The 23,885-nt window shown below is 33.6% G+C and overlaps 1 protein-coding gene across 1 annotated transcript in view; it reads right to left on the bottom strand.

The window, feature by feature from the left end:
- The window catches only part of LOC144968708 (symplekin-like), a 34,885-nt gene extending 11,246 nt beyond the window's left edge, over positions 1–23,639 (bottom strand). The window contains exons 1-28 of the mRNA XM_078907317.1: positions 23,318–23,639; positions 22,539–22,607; positions 20,534–20,587; positions 20,035–20,108; positions 18,878–19,004; positions 17,698–17,804; positions 17,219–17,282; positions 14,367–14,518; positions 14,089–14,186; positions 13,366–13,520; positions 12,860–12,964; positions 12,189–12,353; positions 11,681–11,839; positions 10,669–10,750; positions 9,565–9,617; positions 9,294–9,414; positions 8,583–8,669; positions 7,315–7,510; positions 6,816–6,897; positions 5,653–5,766; positions 5,130–5,283; positions 4,450–4,552; positions 3,132–3,201; positions 2,581–2,689; positions 1,818–1,918; positions 1,323–1,410; positions 951–1,055; positions 61–248 (exon numbers count right to left, since the gene is read on the bottom strand). Coding sequence (XP_078763443.1) covers positions 61–248; positions 951–1,055; positions 1,323–1,410; positions 1,818–1,918; positions 2,581–2,689; positions 3,132–3,201; positions 4,450–4,552; positions 5,130–5,283; positions 5,653–5,766; positions 6,816–6,897; positions 7,315–7,510; positions 8,583–8,669; positions 9,294–9,414; positions 9,565–9,617; positions 10,669–10,750; positions 11,681–11,839; positions 12,189–12,353; positions 12,860–12,964; positions 13,366–13,520; positions 14,089–14,186; positions 14,367–14,518; positions 17,219–17,282; positions 17,698–17,804; positions 18,878–19,004; positions 20,035–20,108; positions 20,534–20,587; positions 22,539–22,607; positions 23,318–23,455 — 3,120 coding nt within the window. The 5' untranslated portion in view covers positions 23,456–23,639. The remainder of the gene's footprint in view (positions 1–60; positions 249–950; positions 1,056–1,322; positions 1,411–1,817; positions 1,919–2,580; positions 2,690–3,131; positions 3,202–4,449; positions 4,553–5,129; positions 5,284–5,652; positions 5,767–6,815; positions 6,898–7,314; positions 7,511–8,582; positions 8,670–9,293; positions 9,415–9,564; positions 9,618–10,668; positions 10,751–11,680; positions 11,840–12,188; positions 12,354–12,859; positions 12,965–13,365; positions 13,521–14,088; positions 14,187–14,366; positions 14,519–17,218; positions 17,283–17,697; positions 17,805–18,877; positions 19,005–20,034; positions 20,109–20,533; positions 20,588–22,538; positions 22,608–23,317) is intronic.
- Positions 23,640–23,885: the final 246 nt, after the last annotated feature.

Raw genomic sequence — 23,885 nt, 5'->3', positions numbered from 1 at the left:
TTCAAAAAATGAATCCAATTATGGAAATATGTATCAAATGTCTTCAAAAAAATGACTCACTCTTTTTCCAATGAGCCTCTGAAGAATGTTGAGCACAACCCCTTGGAGGCGAGGATACATTGTGAGAGACTGGATCACCGTTCTCATCAAAAGTGTGGGCAATGGATCTATATCCATCAACTTCTGCATCACTAGAGCCATCACCTCTTGTGTATAAATGTTACGTTCACTGAGGCAAAGGTTAGCAGCTGCAGATTAAAAGAATTATGTTTGTTTAAAATAATGTATCTACTGAATATAATATTGTGACATTTCTTTTCACTCATTCATGGCCCCTTCATAAAATTAATACATTTTTTTCTATCTTGACTGGTATATATTTTTCGAATTTATTGATATCACCTATGTCTTTAAAATGCTGAATTAATACATTTTCAAGCTGTCTTTAAATTTGTCAGCTTATTGAGAAACCCATAAAATGACTGCTGATTTTAATATTTTTGTTGGGGATTATTATATCCGCTTTGTAGAGAGGGTCTGTAAACATTATTGGGTTGAATCTATCTCTCTAGGATATGTCAGTGTTTCATGTGAACATGATTTCTTCGGGTGCAATAAATACATTAACATTATCAATACAATTCTTTTGTATGTGATAAACATCGTTACTGTTGTATTCTTTACTCATTGACACTGTATCTAATATGATATAACTATTGATTTACTTGAACACAGTAACCAGAAAATCCACATGTTACAACTTCTACTTCTATGACTGACACTGGATTTGATTGGGAAATATATTTTCTGTAGATATAATATAAAGCTTCATCCCTACTTTACAAATTTTTCAAATAAAATAAGACACAATAAGATTGTGAGTTTAACGGTTCTTTATTTTTTTTATATTTTTTTTTTAAATAATAGAAATGACAAGGTGTGATGCATACCTTTAATGATGGTTTTCATATCACACTTGGATGGATCAATGTTATGCAGGGCTACCAACAATTCAATTGGGGTCAGGGGTGAATGGTACACAGACTCATTGTTCACTAAAAATATGGATGGATAGGAGAAGATAATGTATAAATAATATATAAAGAGAAGAAGGTTTTAGAAAACCAGGGAGTCAATGAAATATTTAACGCTCCAATTCTAAGAATTCAAATCTATATCTAACCAGAGAAGAAGAAAGGAAACTAATCTATAGGTTAAAGAACAAGATTTCCAAGAAGAAGAAAAAATAGGAACAAAGGGGATAAAAAGAGAATTTCAGATATGTAAAAAGAATAAAACTTTTTGTCAGATTGTCAGCTTACCATGACTTCCCATAAGTCGATTGAAGACTTCTTTCACAACCAAGGGATTCAATTTGATCAACTTTGGCAATGCCTCCATTACTTCATTCTGTAAGATTAACATCCATTCACAGAGTTAGGGACCAACAAAATATGTTAAATATCCGTACCAATCTTGGTTTCAAAAATTATATTTGATTATCTTTCCCTCTTTCAATTTCACACATACATTTAGTAAAAACTTGAAACTAACACCAAAAAGAAAAAAAACCCTGAAAATCTCGATTTCTGTATTCCAATTTCAATTTGGATTTCAAATTATAATATACAAAAATATGATTTGTTTTTAATAGAGACAATTATGGCAGATGATGATGATGATGATGATGATGATGGTGGTGGTGGTGGTGGTGGTGATGTTCATGAAAAATAATGAATAATAATAAAGGCAAAATCATTGCACATTTTTGTTGGATAATCATTGACATGGATTTCATGCCACTAGTACAAGCCTACCTTTTTGAGCCCATTAAGAACCGGAATCAAGAAACGCACATCTGGGACTCTCTTGTGATACAGATCACGAATACGGTCCACCAACTCAGGGGATGGCACAGCTGTGACAATAGAAAGTTTCAAATATGAATGACAAACAATTCTATAAGTGCTTTAGAATTGATGAATTGATGAAGTGGCAATTTAAATTGGTCACTTATCCATCTATGAGTAAAGTACAAATATTTTTATTATTTTTTACTTCCGAACTTTTGATTTTAAAATCTAAATTCGAAGGGTAAAAATCCGAATTTGTCCCCCGCCCTCTCACCCTTCTTGCCACAAAAAAAATAATTTTTTAATTAAAAATTTTAAATTTAAAAAAAGAAGAAAGAAAAACGGAATATACCAATTAACCCCTCTAAAAATATTTTTTTTAAAACATTATCTTTCAAATGTTCTGCGCACAAATTGAATTTGCTGAGAGCATAAATATTGACAGTATCACCATTTCATCAAAATGTCCATAGGCACAAGGCCTTGGTTGCAAAGGTTCAACTGCAAGACAAGGCGGTTTTCTAATTTCAAGTTTAGGATTACTCTTCAACACAAGATGCATCATGCTTTTATGTATAGGATAAAACTATCCGAAGAATATGTTTTATTTGATAAATTCGTTTCTATATTTGGATTTCCACAAGCTGAACAGTTTGCAACCTAGGCCTTCGATATTCAAGTTCCATTTGAGTGCTAGCCCTCCAAATAGAAGGATTATCTTTATTACCTTTATCAGTGAGGATGTGTATAACCCTCATGACCAGAGTCTCAGATCCCTTGGGACAATCCTCCACTAAAGTCAACAACTCAGGGGAGTCCATACCCATTCCACGAACCTGAAAAAGTTTATTTTAAACTTTAGTAACCTAGGAGGGGGAGAGGGGGAGAGGGGAGGGGGGGGGGCACATTTTTAAAAAAAAAGAAAAATGGTATGTGGAATCCAGATACTAATTTTATTTTATATTGTTTATCCCAACCAAATATTACAATACTTCCTTCCTCTCCTCTGTTTCTAGAGTCTACATCTACAAATCATCATGGGTGTTTTTTATTCTGATTTTTTTGTTATTGACATAGGCTGAATAGGAGTTTTATGTGCAAAATGGTACCTATTATATATTTCATTCTTTATTTTAAAGTTGTAATATTCATTTCTGTTCTATACAGCAGCTCAATTTCTACTAATCAACTACTGATACCAGGATCCAACTCCATGAGCCTTTTGCCATGAGTGAGGAACTATGACTACAAAAATACTATGACATGATTTGAACTTACTGGAGCCTCTAGAACCCTTAAGATTGTCCTCTTGATGTCAGCAGATGTAGCAGTGTAGATATTTGCTAACCTGTGAATTTCAAGAAATGAGAAAGATCCATTAAAAAAATATTACACAGATGCCACAATGTATATTTAGAACTGTAATACGAGCATCTATATTATTGACAACATACAGCATTTAACCTGCTGCTTTAAACCAATACAACATGTTCCAAGTATTTGTGACCCAAAAAAAAAAAGATTTAAAATTTAGTTTTCAGTGTCTGCAGAGCTGCCAACCCACTATGCCAAAAAGACATGGTTAAACCTTTTAAAAAATCAGGAATTGGGTTATAAAATTAGGATTTTTTTCATCATATGTAAGTATCATTTTGCTGGAATCAATTTGATCATTAAAATAAGATATTAAGATTTATAATGTTGTTTATGCTAATATCAAAAACTACCAGACTAGTCGTATTACATGAATAAACATCATTGAATCGTCGAAGAAGAAAAACAAGAAAAGATTGATTTTTAAAATCCTTTCAAGACCCTTAAAAAAAATAATTAAAAGAATAAAAATAAATAAACCAACAAGAAAATTCTGAAAAAAATGATTTGGCAGCTCTGCATTTGCCCAATAAAATACTATATTGAGGCAGGAGGGGAAAAGTATAATCAAACTAATGTATTATATTCTTGTAATCAATATATACAATATATATTTACATACAAGTTCATACAACTTTTAATCAGGCCACCTTTCATTTACTTCAGGGGTTGCTTAACATTAAAACATTTTTTTACAAGACAACACTGCGATTTGTAAAACAGAGAAATGTCACTTACTGTAAAAAAATTTAAATGATAGAATTCATAAAATATATCTTGCCAGCCTGCAAATGGATAGATTCTGTTAATACAACAAGGCATGAGAAATATCTGTAGCTCAAATGGCATTTAAAAATGCCCTTTTTTTTTTTTTTACATGGACAAGTGACTTTGCCAGATCAATTAACTAATGATAAAGAAATGAAAGGGAGGAGGAGGAGGAGGAGGAGGAGGAGGAGGAGGAGGAGGAGGAGGAGGAGGAGGAGGAGGAGGAGGAGGAGGAGGAGGAGGAGGAGGCGGAAGAGGGGAGGAGGAAAAGGAAGAATAGGAGGAGGAGGAAGAGGGGAGGAGGAAAAGGAAGAATAGGAGGAGGAGGAAGAGGGGAGGAGGAAAAGGAAGAATAGGAGGAGGAGGAAGAGGACAATGACGACGACGATAATGAAAGGAGGAGGAAGAGGGAAAAGAAGAGATTGAGAAGAACAACAACATGGCTGAAACTTACTCATGAATAAGCTTGTGATTGGAAGGTAACAAAGCCAGAAGGAGATAGAGATGGGCTTTGATGGAGTCTTCAGTCCAGGTTGCAGGTACTTCCATACTTATCACTAATTTACGAAGGAATCAAACATAATTCAGCATTATTTAAGAATTCTTTCAGGAGTTTATATGATGCTTAAAAATTTACCTTATAATTCTTCATTTCAAAATAGAAGTAGAGAATTAATCTTAATGAAAATATGGAAATATGAGTCTAACAATTGCATTATAACTTAAACCTTAATAAAAAAAAAAAAATCTGTTTTTTACAGTCTTAAACTTACTCTAAAAATCAGAAAAGTATGATTTTGCAAGGCTTTGAATTTGGAATAATTCCAATTATAATTTGAAAATAAAGTCTGAGAAAGCTTAAGTATCTTCCAATAGCCATTTTGTTATAGTGATAAGATAGATTGTGAGGCTTACACTTGAAGTTGAAGGGCTGGGTAAGCAATTTGGAAGTGGCAGCTCCATAATTTGGATATTTCATGGTAGAGAAAGAAAGATTACTAACATTTTATCATGCCTTCTCAAATTTTGAGTTAATTCTTATAAAATCCTTGTCATAGAGAAGAGGGGTGACGAATCTCATTGATTGCAAAAGGTTATCTGTAATTGAAATTCCAAAACAGAATCAAAACTCACCAATTTTTTCTTTTTGTTCTTTTGTGGTATCAGTTGCTGGGGGTTTTGGCAGCAAAAGCTTTTTGAGTTGGCTGATGGCAAATTTCTCTATGGGACCTCGCATAACACCGCTAGAATGCAGCGTTTCAGCTGCTTTGATGCTGATACTTCGTACCTGAAACATATTATCACCATAATACAAATTTATAAGGGTTCAAAGAATTAGGCGAGAAAAATTAGAGGGCTCTATATATAGAGAAGGAAACAAACAGAAAAGTAGAGAAAAAAAAATTAAAAACAAAAAAATAAACAGATTATGTACTACATATCTTTAAAATAATTTCCTTCTATAAATAAAAACAGTAATCTGTTTGTCTGCAGCCGATTCATTACAAAATGTTGGAAAATGACCAATATTTTGGATTATACCTTTTATGACATTCGTAGTAAAACAGAGTAAATTAAAAGGAACTAGAGTATAAAATACAATATGTTAAGAGTTTCATGTGAGATGGGAAATAAAAAAATTTTTAAAGTAGCAAACCTCTGCTTTTTTGTGTGAGGTAAACTCCAGCATGAGATCCAAGAACGTGAGTCTGTGAGCAGGACGGTTATTGATGAGCTGTGTCAATAAGGTCATACCTGATTCTGTATGATTCTGTGTTTGAGCAAATAAAAAATAACATGAAATTTTGATTTCTTTATTTTTATTGATTTTATTCTTAACCCTTCTTTTCACCACAGATCAAATTCTGCCAGTGTCTCTGTCACTGACATTGGCCCACAAACGCTTGTGGTACCTGAATAATCTATACCACCAAGTGACTTGAATACCAATTAGAATGTTTAAAAATTCCTATTCATTTTGATGTCTTGATAATTCTGCTCAAATTATATAATTCACTGGAGTGATATTGTTACCAGACTTCTACAACAGGCAACAACAACAAAGATTTGTAGCAAGTAACAGTGAACAGTTTTTTTGTGGCAAGTTATGAGGAGGAAAGTTCTGCATTCTCATTTATAAATATATGGCGTTAACAATGCCATCTTTTCATGGGGTTGGCATTACTTTTGATTATGTTAAAATAAAGATCTTTTTTCATTTCAAAATATTCCTGTTATCATTATCATTTTTTTTTTATTCTTTGTTTCTTTTCTTCCTTCTCCCACCTCAAAATTCTTTTGGATTCTGGCCTTACAAACCCTGTTCTACCCCTCGAACCAGAGCAGACACCCTGCATCTTGAGACTGATAGACTTTTCAAAATCATTATTTTTTTACAAATGAGATAGTTTGACAAATATTTATGTACATACTGTGGGGAGGGGAAGAAAAGTTTGTATGAAAGATAGTATGATGTTGATTGATACTCAAGAGAGTTATCATTTAATTAGTTTAGTGAAAAGGCAAAAAGAGTGAAAATTTATGAAGCCTAATGAGTGTTTAAGCGCCTCTCAATACTTCCATTATTTCCCTTGAAAGAACCAAGCAATCATTTATGCACTAGCACTCTTACAATATTCACCATTGTCCATGGCTGAGTTGAGTAAGGAAAAAGCACCCAAAAAAATTTGACTATGGTAAAAATATGGGTATGAGTTTTGCAAACATTTTTAGAAGATAATACAATGTACAGCTGGGCAAAATAGTTCATGCTTGCATACAAAATTAAGGCAAAATAAATTCTAAAAAGCTTGCACTTACATCTTCTAAGCAATATCTGCGAATGATAGACACTGAATTGTCTGTGATGATTGGAGCCTCCAGAAGGATGCGATTAAACAAACTGAAATAAAGTTATAAAAGTATATCAGGAATTGGTTTTCTCCATTGGTTTTGAGATGTATAAGATAGTTTTAGATAGTATTTTAAAGAATTGGCTGGGGATCCTGTTAGTCATGGGAATTTTTTTGAAATTTCACTTTTTGTCTTTATTTATGTAGTAAACAATATTCATTTTACAACTGTGAACAACCTATAAATATCATATTATTTTCATTTAAGTGTGAGGACATATTATTCTTTAAAGAGACTACAATAAAACACTAATACACTTGAGGCACATTAACCAAATGCAAATAATTTTTTTAATATGGTTCTTGAACTCCATTTCCATGAATACAGAAATTTACCAACTTGGATTAGATGGAGCATTTTGCAAACCTAAAATAAAATGAAAATATTTGGTAACTTTTCAACTTACTTATCAGCATGAGGCAATTGTAATGCCAAAAGTCCCACCAAGAGCCTGGTCAGACATTCGTCATATCGTCCCATGGCTGGAGTATTAGAAAGGGGATTGGCACTGTAACCCTGGCAATTGGCATATTCTTGGTACAGCCAGGCAAAGCAGAGATCTTGATTGTTACGAACATCATCAAAAATATATTGCTGAAGGGCTGAAATTGTAAAATAACTTTTATAAAAACATTATCAAACCGTAGCTTCCCACCTGGTGCATAGGATAAAAATCAGGGAGATTTGGCTAAAATGCGGGAATGCAGTTTAACGGATTGGAATTTTAACAGCAATGTGTTTCAACAGTGACAAAGTATATTTTCTTTAGTGCAACATAGTGGTCAGTTAGTAGTAGTTGCAATAGTAAAGAAATCCTCTAAACACTAGGAAATTCCCACCTTCATACATTGAGAAGATAAGCACACCTAAATATTGTATATACTTATTTCCTACGAACCTACACTGTTTCAAAAGCTTGGTTGGAAAAAAAAGGTCAGAATCATCAGAAAAAAAAGGATCGAGTTCATTTTCACATATTTGTAATGGAAAATAACCAGCAATGTTTATATTGGTATGCATTTCATTTTCTGATTGAATGCCTCCCAATCAAATATGTTGATTACATTTTGTTTTCACTCAATACAATCTGTGTAACAAAAAGTGAAAGAATGAATAAAATCTGAGAACACTCAAAGTATATTCCACGTTTACAAGCATAATTCTATGCAAATCCTCAAAACAGTATGAAAGGTATAAGTGGAAAACATATCTTTTATAAATCAAATATAAAATCAAATATTTATGGTCTTTCAGTCTACTGCACCTGGGGTATATAAGGAAGTTAATTATAAAAAATACTAACAATGAAACTAGGAATTTTTCAACAAAATTTAAACCTAAAAATATCCGAGATATTTTAAAGACCTGCGGAGGAGCAGGAAGAGGGGCCAGTAATTCCAGAAGACTCCAGCAGTTTCCTGAAGAATTAGCAGCTATGTCAAACCATTATCGTTACCATTCATGATGAAATCAAAACCATGGTGAAGACCATACCGTGTAAGAATGCAATTAATGTATTTTTAAAAGTAATTTACATACTATGGTTTAAGTGAATAATGTAAAATTCTAACGATAAAACTTGGACAAATTTAGGTCATTTTATTTCAATTTTCCTCTAAAAGTTAAATCTTCACTGAAAACAATATTTTCAATCATTTGAAAGGAAACTATTACCATCCTTCATGCTTTCTTCAGACAAACTGGTAAGCATTGCCAAAACTTTGGTTCTATGATGTTCCACGTGGTTTTGAGAGGCTGGCTCTGGAATGACATACATCAAAATATACATGTGAAAAAAAACAACAAATTATTAGCTAGAACATCAGTGAGAATTCAAAAATTCATTTCTTTAGCTTTAAATTAAGAATGAATGAACACATATTGTTGTAACAATGTTCATGGAACAGAAATCCTTTTAATTCTTCTCCATCAAAATAATCAGTTAAATGGAGATGGAATCACACCAAAGTCCAAGTAAACCCTTTATTCTAAATATAAGCTACTTTCAGTTCCACTGATGAGATTTAATTCATTCAGAATCGTTTTTAGTTGTGGTTATAAATAATTAATAAAAGAATCATAAAATGCTGAATGCCAGGTAATCCAGTCCAATGCAATCCACAGATAGATGTAATATTTGTTCGATGTGGGATGGTGATACGCTACGGCTTTGTATCGCAATAGTTATGTCCTCCTGTTCAAAAATGATTTCTAATCAACAAGTAAATTTTTCAAAACTGTCACAATTTCTCAAGTTTTTGAATTCCATATCCTTATTGCACTTGAGGAAAAAGGATTGAATGTATGTATTAACTTAGGAGTTGGTTAGCCAGAATTCATATACTTATTTACAATTAACATTCTAGAAATTCTTAACAAACCTACTTTCAGTTTCAATGATGCGATTCAAAGTGTGAGTTAGCATTGTGTCCGACTGCTTTGAAGGCATAGGCTTTGTGACAGATGACAGCTGGAAATGTTTCATCTTGCGGGCTGTCGGTGGCAACTGTTCATAGAGATAAATAACATACATATCTATTATGTTACATGTAAATGCAAATCTCAACTCAAAGGCAACATTCATTGGAAGAAGGCAATAACATTTTTAGTCAACTTTTAAAAAAATTAAATTACTGAGAAATTTTAATCTACTCACAGGTAACTGAGACATTTTAGGTTTCTTAACCTCTGGTTCATCTGTCTTCAAACCTGGGGGAAAAAATAAATAATTAAATAAAATTTATCGTAATAAAATGAACCTAAATATAAATTTATGGTACAATGAACAATGGTAGCTTCGTGTTTCAGGAAAATATACAATCACAACATTTTGGGTGTTCCAAGTACAGTGCTCTCCATCTATAAGCACTCTGGCTGCAAGCAAAATCCAGCTATAAGCACACTCGGGGCATGAGACAAGAGTTTTTAACTATATAAATATAACCATTTATATGCATGCTCACTGAAATGGACTAGCACACTCAATTTTCTGATCATTATTTTTAATTTTTTAAATACAATAAAAAAAATAAATAACTAAAAAAGAATGATATCATAATTTTCTTTAAATACACGATTCAAAACTCAAAGCTTATTTTAGACAATTTCCCAATAAAGAAACCATCAAAATGATCAGAAAGTGACATAATGTTCACACCCAACCGTTCCATCATGACTTCGTTTCCCTTGCACAGAACAATTGACACCTCAGTGATGAAATGGACAATGCACGACGAACATAGAATCTTAAGTGATAACAATAGGCAGGCCCGGCAGCTCATTGAAACACCAAAAGGTAGGGGGGGGGGGGGGGGAAAGAAGGGGGTGGAGTTAAGCACATTGTCCACGTGTGGTGACGTTGACACAGTGATGGAAACCAGGTAAGAAAAGGGTAGGCTCAGACTGTCACTAAATGTGGTCAAAATTGATCATCGATCAAGACTGTCATTTTGATGACCAGTTAGTTTACTAAGGTGTTGGTGTACTTATGATGTGAGTCATGAAGACAAGTTGGTGCCTTTACTCTTTGTTTTAACTTTCTTGAAGCAAAGTAACGCATTCTGGGCATACTAGGCCGATTAACAGGTTTAAAATGAAAGAAATAGTAATCCAAACTATTGAAAAAAAATCCCCAAATTAAGTAATTTATTGCATTTATGGTTATATTATAATACTTTGAAGAAAAATAATAAGTAACTGCAATCATAAGTAGATATATTTTTTAAATTTATAAATCAAATACAAGCGCATTACGGCTTACCAACAACTGTTTGAATAAGTTGTTTTGGAGAGGATGGTTGTTCATCATCTTGTAACTTTTCCGATTTGGCTTCTATGATTGCCTAAAAAAAATCAGAAAAAGAGCAAAGATATAATCATATTTTCAAATTCTCACTTTATTTTTGAAAATTCAGGGTTGCCAATTCAGGAGACAAAAATTTACTGAACTATTATGCAAACACATAGACCAACCCCTTTCTGAGTGTTGAACTCCAGTAAAAAGACATTATGTGCTTACTTTTTTTTTCCCGTTTAGCAGGTGATTGAAATATACTGAGGGTTCATAACATACTGAATTCCATAAATATAAGGAAAATTGGCAACCTTGAATATTATTTTCATTTCGAACAGTTGAATTTTTCTTCAGCGATAAGTCCTCATATCTTCTAATCTTTTCCAATCCAAAATTATTGCATCTTGAAGTTTGAAGATAGATGGAACAGTGAAAGGCATTATGGAGATTTAGGCATTATCAATTGTGGCATTCCGAAGGCTTCTCACTTTAAAACACTTTAGAGTAGATGCATTAAAGTTCAAATTAGACATATTCCACTTTTTGAAAAAAATATCAATTTTTCATATATTTACTAAATAAAAGGATACAAAATTTTGTGGTCCAACTAAAAAATCTGTATAATAGGATTCTATCAATATAGTGGAACCCAAGACTAAAATGACAATATCGAGACAAGAAACTCAAGTAAAAAGCATTGGAGTATTAATGGTAAAAGTAACTTTCAAAGTTTACCGTCTGTTAGGGAGAATTTAATGAGACATAATCACCCAACTGAAGTTAGAAGCTGCAAAACTGGTGCAAAATTTAAGTTATTTTACGAATGAACATATGAGTGAGCGGACATTTACGACTTGAAATGGCCTAACCTAAAAATGCATGATCTGCTATTAAAACCCTTTTGCCACTCTCAATGTAACCTGTCTCTGTATTTCAGTCTCAGATGGAACTATAGATTGGTCTATCCCAATTCACTAACCTTCATTTTTAGCTCTCCAACTCCCTTTCCAAGTCCAGCCATGGTCAGCTGGGTGGCCAAAAGCCTGGCTATATGACTAATTTGAGCATCCGTACCAGCAGCAGCAATTGGTGTGTATGTTGATTCAAACTGGGCTGGCATCGTTTCGGGTAGCATCACCTTTTAATCCCAAAAAGTGAAAAAGGACAATGCAAAATATAAATCTATTGATTTTATATTTTTTACCATTTTCTAATGTTAAAGCATAGGTCATAAAGACAATTACAATAATAATATTTTACATTATACAAATATTTTTTTTCAAAACAATAATTATAACTTATTTTTAAATAGTACAGCCATCCAAGTAAAAATAATTTTATGTAATTATATCCAACATTCCATTTCTAGTCAATACTTTCAGGGACGGTTGTACACATTAAGAATATTGAAGAGATCTAGGCAATGAAGGAAAATCCTCTAAATAAACAAATAAATTTTTTGATAAACAGCATTTTGAAAAGTTTACCATGCTGAGAAGCACCAAATCAGCAACATTATGTGGATCAAGCCTCGGCTGGATATCTTCAGCTGTCACATCAATGGCTGTATGTTTCTGGGCCGGCTCTGGTTTAGGCTTTTTGGCAGTGCGATCCACCCATGGTGTCATGCCATCATCATCGTCATCCATGACCTGAAATATTCATGTGAATCTCATGTAAATATCATCTTACTTTACCACAAACAACACAATGTGATCCATCACTTCAATGCGGTAACATTGTCATAGTAAACTAGTCATTGAAAGCTGAACTTTAAATTTAAATCATCACAGTGAAGTAAATTTAAATATATATGCCATTATAAAAACAATATTATTTCTTGAACTGAAATAAAGTCAAAATTCCTCAACTGTATCTTGAATCATGTGACTACAAAATCCAATTAGACCATCACGTTAATCACAGACATAATACTCTGAGAGCTTACTGACATTGTTTGGTCTCTTATCTTTATAACAGTTACATGGGTATTACACCTATGATCTCAATTCAATGGTTCTCACAATGCCAGGGTGTGAAACCTTGGAGAGCATTGAATTAAGGTTAAAGGATGCTGCAAATGCTAGAGTATGAAACGGTGATGTCCATTTCTTATCATGGTTAGAGTAAAAAAATGAAAAATAATCTGATTTCTTACCTCAACTTTAGTCTTTTTACTAGAATAACTACTACTACTACTTGAGATAGTTGGAGGAGCCTTCCGTTTACGACTCTCAGTATCTTTAGGGGTGTTCTTTGCAATCTGTTAAATAAAGGAATGTGCTAAAATTACAATCATAAACTCATTATGGTTTCAGACTGAAGTAGTCCACATGTGAAAATATAAAGATAAATTTCACAAAAGGGCATCCATGTCTGAAAAATTTAAATATCAGTCGTCCAAAACTTATTATTGATAGGATTATTATTAAACACTACATAATACAATATAAAATTGTTTCACTTAATTAAAGATTCAAAGATAAAGTAACCATCCAAAGCAATTCATAGTGTTGCAACATCCAATACTGAAGACAAGCACAACATTTGTTTGGTGTGGGTGGTGTTAAGTTATGGCTCTGTATAACAATAATTATGTCCATCTGTGACAAAAATCTTTTCTACTTGACAAGTAAATTTCTCAAAATTGTCAGAATTTCTTACCTCAGATTGACTAGCTCCTAAATCTGTCAGTAATGTAGATACTTGAGGGATGAAATCCACTGAACACGGATGTTTAAGCAGGCTCAGGAGTTGATTCTTCAAGTTTTTACGAACACTACTGACTTGAGATTTTGCCAAAGTAGGCGGTAGATTTACTGAAAAAAATTTAAGTAAATAAATTTAGAAAAAAAATCTTCGCACCAATAAATAAAATGTGCAAATAGCATAAGGGAAAGAGATAGCGTAGAAATAAAAACTGGGCCAAATAATTATAATTGCAATTTCATTTTTTTTTCTTATTGATAAGTTCCTTTCAAGCATACCTTAATGTTCCTTTAAAACAGTGCTGTGCACTTTACTAACATATTCCAAGAATGAAACAAATTTGTATATGGATGATGAGTAGCAATGCTAAATTCCCTACATTTAAAAAAAAAAAATCTTGAGACATAATATATGTGGCTAAAATGATTTTGTACTGTTCGAACCTTTGCCTTCTGGCAAATTTCACAAAATGAAGTGTAAAAATGTGTATTTTAAATAAATTCTAAATTCTTGAAATTATAAGATGAATGCTTACTGCATTTGAGTTCAGTATCTATAATAAAATTAAATGGTTTTTAACTCTTATAATACAATTACAAAGTGCTCTGAATAAAAAGTTAAAGATCTGATCTTCACATCGAACAAGCATAAAGATTTCAATTATATTTTTCGACTCACCGTGTAAAGCTTCAAAGCTTTGAACAATTTGATCGAAGAACTGTGGTCTCTGCTTGCCGATGTGAGACAAAGCATTCATTACTGTCATCAAGTTGATGCTTGGAAATACAAAAAAGGAAACTTTCTATCAAATACATTTAAATACATAGTAGAGTGAAAACATTAAATTGTGTATTAATTATTTAAAAAGCATATCTTCTTTTAAAAATATAATAAACGAATAAATAAATAAATAAATAATTATTCCCCCTTTAAAAAATAGAAACAAAGATTTTTACCTTGAAACATGTGGAGATGCTTGGAACTGTAACAATGTATTAAATGCCTTGAGGCCATATTCCTCCAATGTGCTGATTTTGACAATTTGATTTGATTCTGGTACTTGGTCCAAAGAAATTTCTTTTTCTTGGTTCTTTGGTATTTCAGAGTCCTGTGTGAAAATATATGAAATGAAAAATTCAAATAATAACAAATATTTATTTTTTCTAATAACAAATTTATCATTTTGGCAAACATTATAATACAAGAAAACCAAAAATGGCAAGCACACATCAACTAAATAATACATAAATCAAATTACACACCATGGTTCATGAAAAGGAAAATCAGACATTGTCATGCAAACCTGAAAAAAACAGCCTACATAACGCTCGTAAGATCAATCTTAAGAGTGTTCCTGTACAGTTTGGGACCCACACCGGCAATCTGACATAAAAGCGATTGAAGCTGTCCAATGCCATGCTGCAAATTTGTCTTCATGACTACAACCCCTATAGCAGCGTAACAGACAAGATCACACAGTTTGGCAGGACTCCCTTACCAGACAGGCGGAAAGAACGACTAACTCTTGTATTCAAAATTACAAACAAAATGACGACCATCTCACCAGAACAAATAGACATACAACTCAATTCACTTCAAAATATTTCATACATTTATCATCACGTCACATGCAGAGATGCCAACTTAAAATTTGGCTCACAGAAATTTCAGACACCAGGAATTTCAATGCCGAAAGAGGAATTTCCGCAACAAGAATAGGGAATTCGGATGGTATTTGACATTGTGTTTATATATCCTGTTTTAAAGGAACATTAAGGTACACTTGAAAGGAACTTATATATGTTGTAGTGGTAGTGATGGTGGTGATAGTTGTAGTAATATTGGTAGTGTTGATGTGTTGGTTGTGATTATAGTAGTAGTGGTATTGATGATGATTTGGTGGTGGTTGTAGTAGGCATGGTAGTGATGATGTGGTGGTGGCGGTTGCAGTAGTACTGGTGGCAATGATGAAGTGGTGGTGTTGGTGGTTGTAGTAGTCATGGTAGTGATGATGATGTGGTGGTGGTTTTTGTAGTAGTAGTGGTAGTGATGATGTGGTTGTGGTTGTTGTAGTGGTAATGGTAGTGATGATGTGGTGGTGGTGATGGTAATTATAGTAGTGGTAGCAATGATGATGTGGTGGTTGTGGTTGTAGTAGTCATGGTAGTGATAAATGATGTAGTGGTTGTTGTAGTAGCAATGGTGGTGATGATGATGTGGTGGTGGTGGTTTAGTAGTCGTGGTAGTGATGATGATGTGGTGGTGGTTGTAGTAGTTGTGGTAGTGATGATAATGATGTGGTGGTTGTAGTAGTAGTGTTAGTAATGATGATGTGGTGGTGGTTGTTGTACAAAGAGCGGTAGTGATGATGTGGCTGTGGTTGTTGTAGTAGCAATGGTAGTGATGATGATGTGGTGGTGGTTGTTGTACAAGTAGCGGTAGTGATGATGTGGCTGTGGTTGTTGTAGTAGCAATGGTAGTGATGATGATGTGGTAGTGCTTGTTGTAGTAGTGGTGGTTGTGATGATGTGGTGGTGGTGGAGGTTGTAGTAGTGGTAGCAATGGTGATGTGGTGGTGGTGGTTGTAGTTGTCATGGTAGTGATAATGATGTAGTGGTGGTGGTTGTAGTAGTAGTGGTAGCAATGATAAGGTGGTGATGGTGGTTATAGTAGTCAAAATTGTGATGATGATGTGGTGGTGATTGTAGTAGTAGTAGTAGTAGTAGTAGTGGTGGTGATGATGATGTGGTGGTGGTTGTTGTAGTTGTTGTAGTAGTAGTGGTAGTGATGATGACGTGGTGGTGGTTGTAGTAGTAGTGGTAGTGATGATGATGTGGTGGTGGTTGTAATAGTAGTGGTAGGGATGATGATGTGGTGGTGGTTGTTGCAGTAGTAGTGGTAGTGATGATGACGTGGTGGTGGTTGTAGTAGTAGTGGTAGTGATGATGATGTGGTGGTGGTTGTAATAGTAGTGGTAGGGATGACGATGAGGTGGTGGTTGTTGCAGTAGTAGTGGTAGAGTGATGGGGGACAGTGGATGTAGTAGTGGTAGTGATCATGTGGCAGTGGTGGTTGTAATAGCAATGGTAGTAATGATACTGTGGTGGTGGTGGTTGTAGTAGTCGTGTTAATGATGATGATCTTGTGGTGGTTGTAGTAGTAGTGTTTGTAGTGATGGATGTGGTGGTGGTGGTTGTTATAGCATTGGTAGTGATAATGATGTGGTTGTGGTCATTGTCGTTGTTGTGGTAGTGATGATGATGCGGTGGTGGTGGTTGTAATAGTAGTAGTAGTAATGATGATGATGTGGTGGTGGTGGTTGTAGTAGTGGCAGTGATGATGATGTGGTGGTAGAGGCAGTGGAGGGGGGTGGGAGGTGTACTCTTGGAGCAACATGACCTCACCGGAATTTGACAGAAGTTGCCTGTAACCTGGAAATTTTTGCTCCAGACTGGATTTTCTTTTTCCAGTGAAACCTGAGTTTTGACATCACTGTCACATGGAACAAAATTTCTATCTCACACACTTTTCTGTAGTACTATAGCCAGGTACTCATTCAAACTTTAGTTGAGTGAAGTAAAGCACAATAAGCATCTTTTCAAAATCCAATGGAGGAGCCAAAGTTTTACAATCATGGTCACCCATCTGGTAACTCACCACACTCAACACAGCTTGGCTTTGTTATGAGACCAAACACCAAACCATATGGAAGCCAAATTCTGTTCTAAATAAACAACTGTTAGGAAATTAAATCAAATCAAAAGCCGTAAAAACAATGATAAAATAAATAATAAACTCCATTACTCACAGCTGTTCTTCGTGAGAAGACCAACGTTAATCCTTCCAAAAACTTAACAACATGTGTACGTATTCTGAAACAAAATTTGATATGAAAATGGGAAATAAAGTTATTGGGGAAGAGATGAGAATATGTTGTGATGGAAACATAAAATTAATATTCATTAAAAATCATTCTTACTTCACATGAAATATTCCTATGATTGAAGACAATGAAGACAAATGATCCATTTTAAAGATAAAAGAAATCAATAGGACATGATTTCCAGTTTGTTTTTTGTTTTTGTTTCTTTAAAGTAACATTATGCTGTGAAATTATTTTTTTTAAACACTCACATTAATAAATAAATCAAAATTCCATTATTTTTTTAAAAACATCAATAACAAAAAAAAATGTATTCATAGTAATTTCCACAATTCAATTTGAAAATATTCCTTATTGTATGTTTTGATCATCTATTAAGTAAATATAAAAAGGGTTTTACCCACCCATCATTGACAGATTCTAACATATCATACATCAAAGATTTCATTTCAACAAGGTGATTCCAAACTTCAGACATCTCTGGGCGTGCTTTTTTAGCCTTGGAGATCCACTATGATAATACAAATAAAATAAAGAAAAGAAAATAGAATAACAGTAATGACAATGTATACTACAAATTCAATATCATCATCATTAATACTAATACATACATTCTATCATCTATCAAAAGACTTGTTGATTAATTTTAAAGGCTAAAGCTTGATACTGTAACGTCATGCAAGCAATTTGATACATATTTTAGAAGTAAAAATATTCATTTAAAATTATATCTCCTGCATTTTGAAAGAGTGCTTTCATAATCAGCACATTCCTGCATCAAGTATGTCCTCCTTGTCGAATCGTCAAGTTGACAAGACAGAAATCTCCTAATAGGGAAGTTCCTGCCAAATAGGTCATAGCAAGCAGGACAAAGCAGTCTCATCAACTGCTGCCTTATGGATCTGGATGATTAAAAGGCTAAGGAAACACATCCAGATAAGTAGAGTTGTCCCATGAAGCCAAGGTTTATCCTTGTTGCTATGGCATAAAACGAACAACAACAATTCTTGCTATCCTTTGGACAAGATGCTAGTCAATTGCAAAGTAACAGACCAAGCTACCCAATCACTGCTAGATGCTAGATGGACAGGGTAGGAAGGGTCAGAAACAAATTTTGACTTCAATCTCAGTCCCTTTTGCGTGTAAAGTGAGATACATCAAGATACAAGATAGGTAAAGCACATTCAAAGTTGGAGACATTAAGCCAAAAGGCACCAGACATCATCCATTGTGTAAAAATCCAATGACATGTGGTGCAAAAAACATGGAATCCCACCATATGAAGAAAATGCCAGACTCAGTCGTGCTGACTTAAGCGATTTGGCCACTCCTTATCCTGGGAAACCAGACTGAAAGACAACCCAAGAATGCTTATTATACATTTCACATTTGCCCTATTTATTTAAGGGACAGTGATACTGGATCAATGATATATAAACATACAGAAAACAAAAATGCAATTGCAGTTGACTTGCAGTTGATTTCATGTGTTACATCAAGGCACAGCTCTAAGGTACGTAGTCAATTGTGAACAAAGAAAAACCAAAATAAACTATTCACTTTTACAAGAAAACAGACACTTACCCCTAGAGTAATCTTGAACATATTGATAACACTGAGGATGACCTTCTTTTGGACATTCACATCATCGTCCCCCAGTAGCATAATCACAGAAGGCAACACTTTGGGCAAACACTCATTGTCTTTTTTGCTGATATATCAGATAGGAATAAACGGTACTGAGATAACACCAAAATCAAGCTCTTCTTTTACATTTTGGTCATAAATAAATTGTAAAAAGATCCTGATACCATCTGTAGAGGAACTTGGAAAACTTAAGTAGGACATGTTTACATGATGAGAGGCAGCTCTGAATGACAAGAGGCGGCTCTGTAAGCTGTCTCTAACTATGACTTTTTCTTTGAAAAAAAAAGAGAACAAAAGTTTTAAAAGTAAGGTCATTTGCCTCACTCAATTTAAGAATTAAGAACCTTTTTTTAAATGAATGTCTTGGATAATTATCTGGGTTTTTTTCCATACCATATCTAAGATATAGAGGCTAAATTGTCCTATGACCAATTAAGACCTAAAGAAACAATAAATAGCTACAAGTGATAGTAGCAACTGGCTAGACTGCATCTTGATTGAATAAGGTTGACCTTTCGAAGCCATCATTTGTTACCAGTGAGAACAAAAATTATCTTAAAATTGCCCTGATATGCATTTACCCACAAGAAGCTAATACTAATACCCTTTCTTGCATCCAAGACCACTAGACCACAAAATTATATGAGATACAATTCAAAACTGATAGGCAGTCCAAAGATTCAATTAAAGAAAAATCTGGGCTACAATTTTTTAATCAGTCTGTCAGGTCTTTAGTCACTGTCATGATCTTCGAAAAAAGTATGAAGATATTTCTGTTTTGACACATTGGCCTAACCACCATAGAGCAAAAAAAAAAAAAAAAAGAAAAAAGGAAACTCTGCGCTAGATGCCTCTCCTAAGGGATGGGCATACCATCAAGTTGACTGATTGCCGTCTCCAATCCTACACCTGATTTAGGTTACATTGAAAATTCAAGACTGCACTGTTACACTACTGTCATACGCAACACAATTGTCTTAAAAGACAAATTTATAGTCTACCAAGGTTTTTGAGAATTAAGTTCAAATTTCAAAGTAAAGCATTGTTCAGAAAAAAAAAGGATCTTTTTAAAAAATATATTTTTCCCTGCTTACCAGGCTTCTTCCATGAATGTTACAATGAATTTTTTTACATCATTGGACCTGTCACTTTGAAATCCAAGCATTTCCTGTAAATATAGCAGGGACTCATAGTTAACTTAAAACTTCAAAATATTCGCACACAAAATTGAATCCATAGAGAAATAAAATTATTTTGTATATTTTCTTGAACTAAAAGGCACTTTGAGACAGCTATTATTTATTTTCTTCAGCTTGACAAGGCTGAAGGTATTGATTCATAAGCGTAAATCGTCTGCACTGCAAAGAAAATATAAAATTGTGGAAAATTATTACAGTATGAACTATCAAAAATTATCACAATAAAAAATTGAAAAAAGATGAGAATTATTTTTTTAAACTTTTTTTTCTTTAAAATGCACCAAATGCATGAACTCTATCAAGTTCATTATTACTGAAAATTGAATTAAAATGTTCTATTTTTAATTCATATGAACTCTAGAGAGTTAAAGGATTGTTAATGTTCTTCACTCACATCAAGAAAATTATCCAAAAGGTCTGATGAATTATGAATAATCAGTTCTTGCACCTGTAGAAGAAAACAATTGAAAAATGCTTAAATCATCAAATGATTGTAAAAAGAACGGAGGAAAATTATGTTAAAAATATGTCAATTAAATGTACTTGTGAAAACAGAAGATATAATTTTATACAAACAAATGAAAGGACTATATGTATGGTCACTGCAAAAGATGTGTGAGTAATCTTGATAGGTTGTTCAAATTATGAAGACCACTGAGGAGTGCCGCTTAACTGGAATGATTTCTGCATAACAGTGCTGTTTCAATTAAATAGCTTGCACTTGCACTGTATGTGATAAAAGAATATGGGTAGAATTCACTTCTTCATATGGAGAAGTAAAAGAAAAATTAAATACCAGATAATATGTTCCAAAGTAAACTTTAAACAGCTTCAATTAATTTTTTATCAATCGTATTTTGTTCTCATTTATAAACCTCAATTTTCATTCAAAAGAAAAATTAGGACAAAATGTTCAGAATGAACGAAAATTGCTGATATGTTACTATATCTCCTCTTTGTCGGGGTGCACTAAGATCTGTTGATGTCAGGATTAAGATTGTTAGGGTTTAAAGCAAAGGTCTCAAAACCTAAAATAGTACAGGAAAAAGTCTTGAAAGCTTAAAACCTTGAGAGAGGGCCAGCCAAATGGTATAGTGTAAGTTACTGGCCTTTTAATAGGAAGGTCAGGGGTTCAAACCATGAGAAGGTACTGGGATATTTTCTTCTCTCTCATTTCTCCTCCAGTGGCCTTTCAGCTTGTGTTCTACGGACCAATAACAGGTAGTAGAATGCCATCATCTTGTGCTGTGCTTGGTGGCATTGACAGTCACGGCTCTCCACTCTTATGATTTTTCTGTTGCTCTGATGGTGGTGTTGTTTCTTTCCAACTAGTCTGTTAGGGAATACATCAATTTCGATCTCTGTCTTCCAAGGGCTCTCTTTCCTGTTTACTTTCCGGTCACAGTTTTTCCAGGCCCTTTCTTCTCATCATATTACCTAGGAATTTTGCCTGCCATTTACGTACTGTGCCAACTACTTTTTTTTTATACACAAAGCCCCTTTCAGGACATCCTCTTTTCTCTTTTTATCCTTCCATGGAATATGGAGTACTCTTCTCAGAAACATTTAAACTGCTTCCAGTCTTTTAATTATCAGGTCATATGTAGTATGGTAGTCCATGGTAGTAAGTAGACTTTCATTGTTTGTTTTGCTGCAGATTGTATGGAGGGTGAGAATAATATTGAAGGTCTTGGAACTTGCTGCATGTGAAAAGTAAGCAACAAATTGTTTCATATATACAGCGCAACCCCTGAATAACAAAATATTCGGGACTTGAAAAAAACATATTGTTATCCATGCATTTTATTTTCATAGTTTATCTGGGCTTGGGACCGAATGAGAACAGCAGTAGTATCATTAGCCATGAGGAGTGAGCCAGACATAATATTTCAATTTCTGATTATCTCTATATCAATGTCACTAAGCAGGATTGTTACTAAAATGTCATGTTGTTATATTCAGTTTTTGTTACTAACAATAATATAGCAAAAAAATCGGGACCAGGGCACCACGTCCTATTCAGGGATGTCTCTATTCAGAGAGGTTGTAGGTTATCACATAATCAGAATACAGGAGGTAGTTGAGGATTTAATCTATTCAGGTATTGATTAAATGTGGCATGTTATGCGCAGAAGAAGCGGTAACTTGAAGTTTGGTCTTTTTTACATTGTCTTTTGTTGTTTTTTTCTTGTCACCCTTAAAAGAGTTTTGTCTCATCCCATTTACAGATGGTTTGTTTTCCCATTTAATTGAAGACTTTTGGTGCAATATCCTAAATAACTCTCTGTTTGACATGCTTAACTATTTTGATAAATAGGTGCACAAATTAAAATAAAGAACAGAAAATTTTCACAATATCAAGTCAACAAATCAAATGTACAGTAATGATGATTACCTACCTGCTTCAAATTATTAATCTTATCTTGACTCTTTTGCATGATAGCAGCATTGTTTATGAGCTCCACAACCTGCAAATAATAAATAAAGGAAAAAATATTGTTATCTAAGAGTAAGAGTGTGTACTGAAATGAAAAAAAAAATCATTAGCAATCATTTGTATTGACCTGTATGGTGTATGAGGACTGTTTATATGATTTACTGTTTCACAAATGACAATAGCTTTTATCTGTGAAATATATCTTGAGAATTCGGAGTAGATCAATCAACACGTGGATCAAGTGAGGTATTTTTTAAAAATAAAAATTCTTAGAAGTTACAAATAAAATCATGTTGGGAAATGGGGTTTTGAAATTGGCCGAAGCAATTAGTTACAATGATGTACGTATAATGCAAAACTGTATGGGATGATGCTAAATTTGAGACTGATGAGAGACCTGATGGGTAAATTGATGAAAATATTTTCAGATGCTGGTTCTACATCAAATTCTCATTCTTTTTAGAAATGAATTTGTCATCGTAATATTCCTAGGAGATTTTTTATCCCATAAGCAAGACCATTTGGAATTAAGTGATATCGAGCAGGATTGTGTGACCTGATTAAATTATTTGTCATTCATGCAGAAAATTGAAAAACCTCTCGACTCTCAATAAGTTCAAGAACTCAAGATGATCATATTATTATTATTATCGTACAAATGGCTTACTCGTTAACGCAGACGAGTTAGTATAAGATCTCATCTTAGTGTAATAATTAATGAATATGGAACAATTTTCTCACTCTATCATATGTGGACGATTGTGTTTCCTTTGGTTTTGAAAGTTCATCTTTGTTGAAAAATTGGGAAGCGGTGGCCCTCGGTTTCTTGGCCATGTCCGTATCGGCCATTTTACTCGGTCCAGCTATATGACTAGCCATTCTTTCGTGTTTTCTAATCTAGAACTTTATAATATCCTTTTCTAACTTGCTTAGATAAATTATGAGGTATAAAGGGGAGAGGGGGAACTGATCATAAGTAAAATTAGGGAGATTTACATGGCCTAGGGTGCGACCATTTTCTTGCTCCCTCTTTTATGAAAAAGTCAAAGGTGAATCTGGTTCCGCTTTTAAATATTTCACGATTTAATATAACATTTGTAAAAGAGGGTGAGGTTTGTGATTTTATTGTGCCATACATATTCTGCAAATATTGTTTCATCTAATTTGTGACAAACATATTATAATCGACATATTTTCGGAAAATTCTGCAAATTTAATGTCGTAAAGTACTGGGGAAAATTTTTTTATCGATTATTATATCAATATCATAAGATCTTTAGTATTTATTTGCATTAAATTTACTTTTTTA

This window comes from Berghia stephanieae, chromosome 1, assembly GCF_034508935.2.
Source record: "Berghia stephanieae isolate SIO BIC M18660-M18661 chromosome 1, UCSD_Bste_1.3, whole genome shotgun sequence".
Classification (NCBI taxonomy): Eukaryota; Metazoa; Mollusca; class Gastropoda; order Nudibranchia; family Aeolidiidae; genus Berghia; species Berghia stephanieae.
This window is presented reverse-complemented; position numbering and strand designations above follow the sequence as displayed.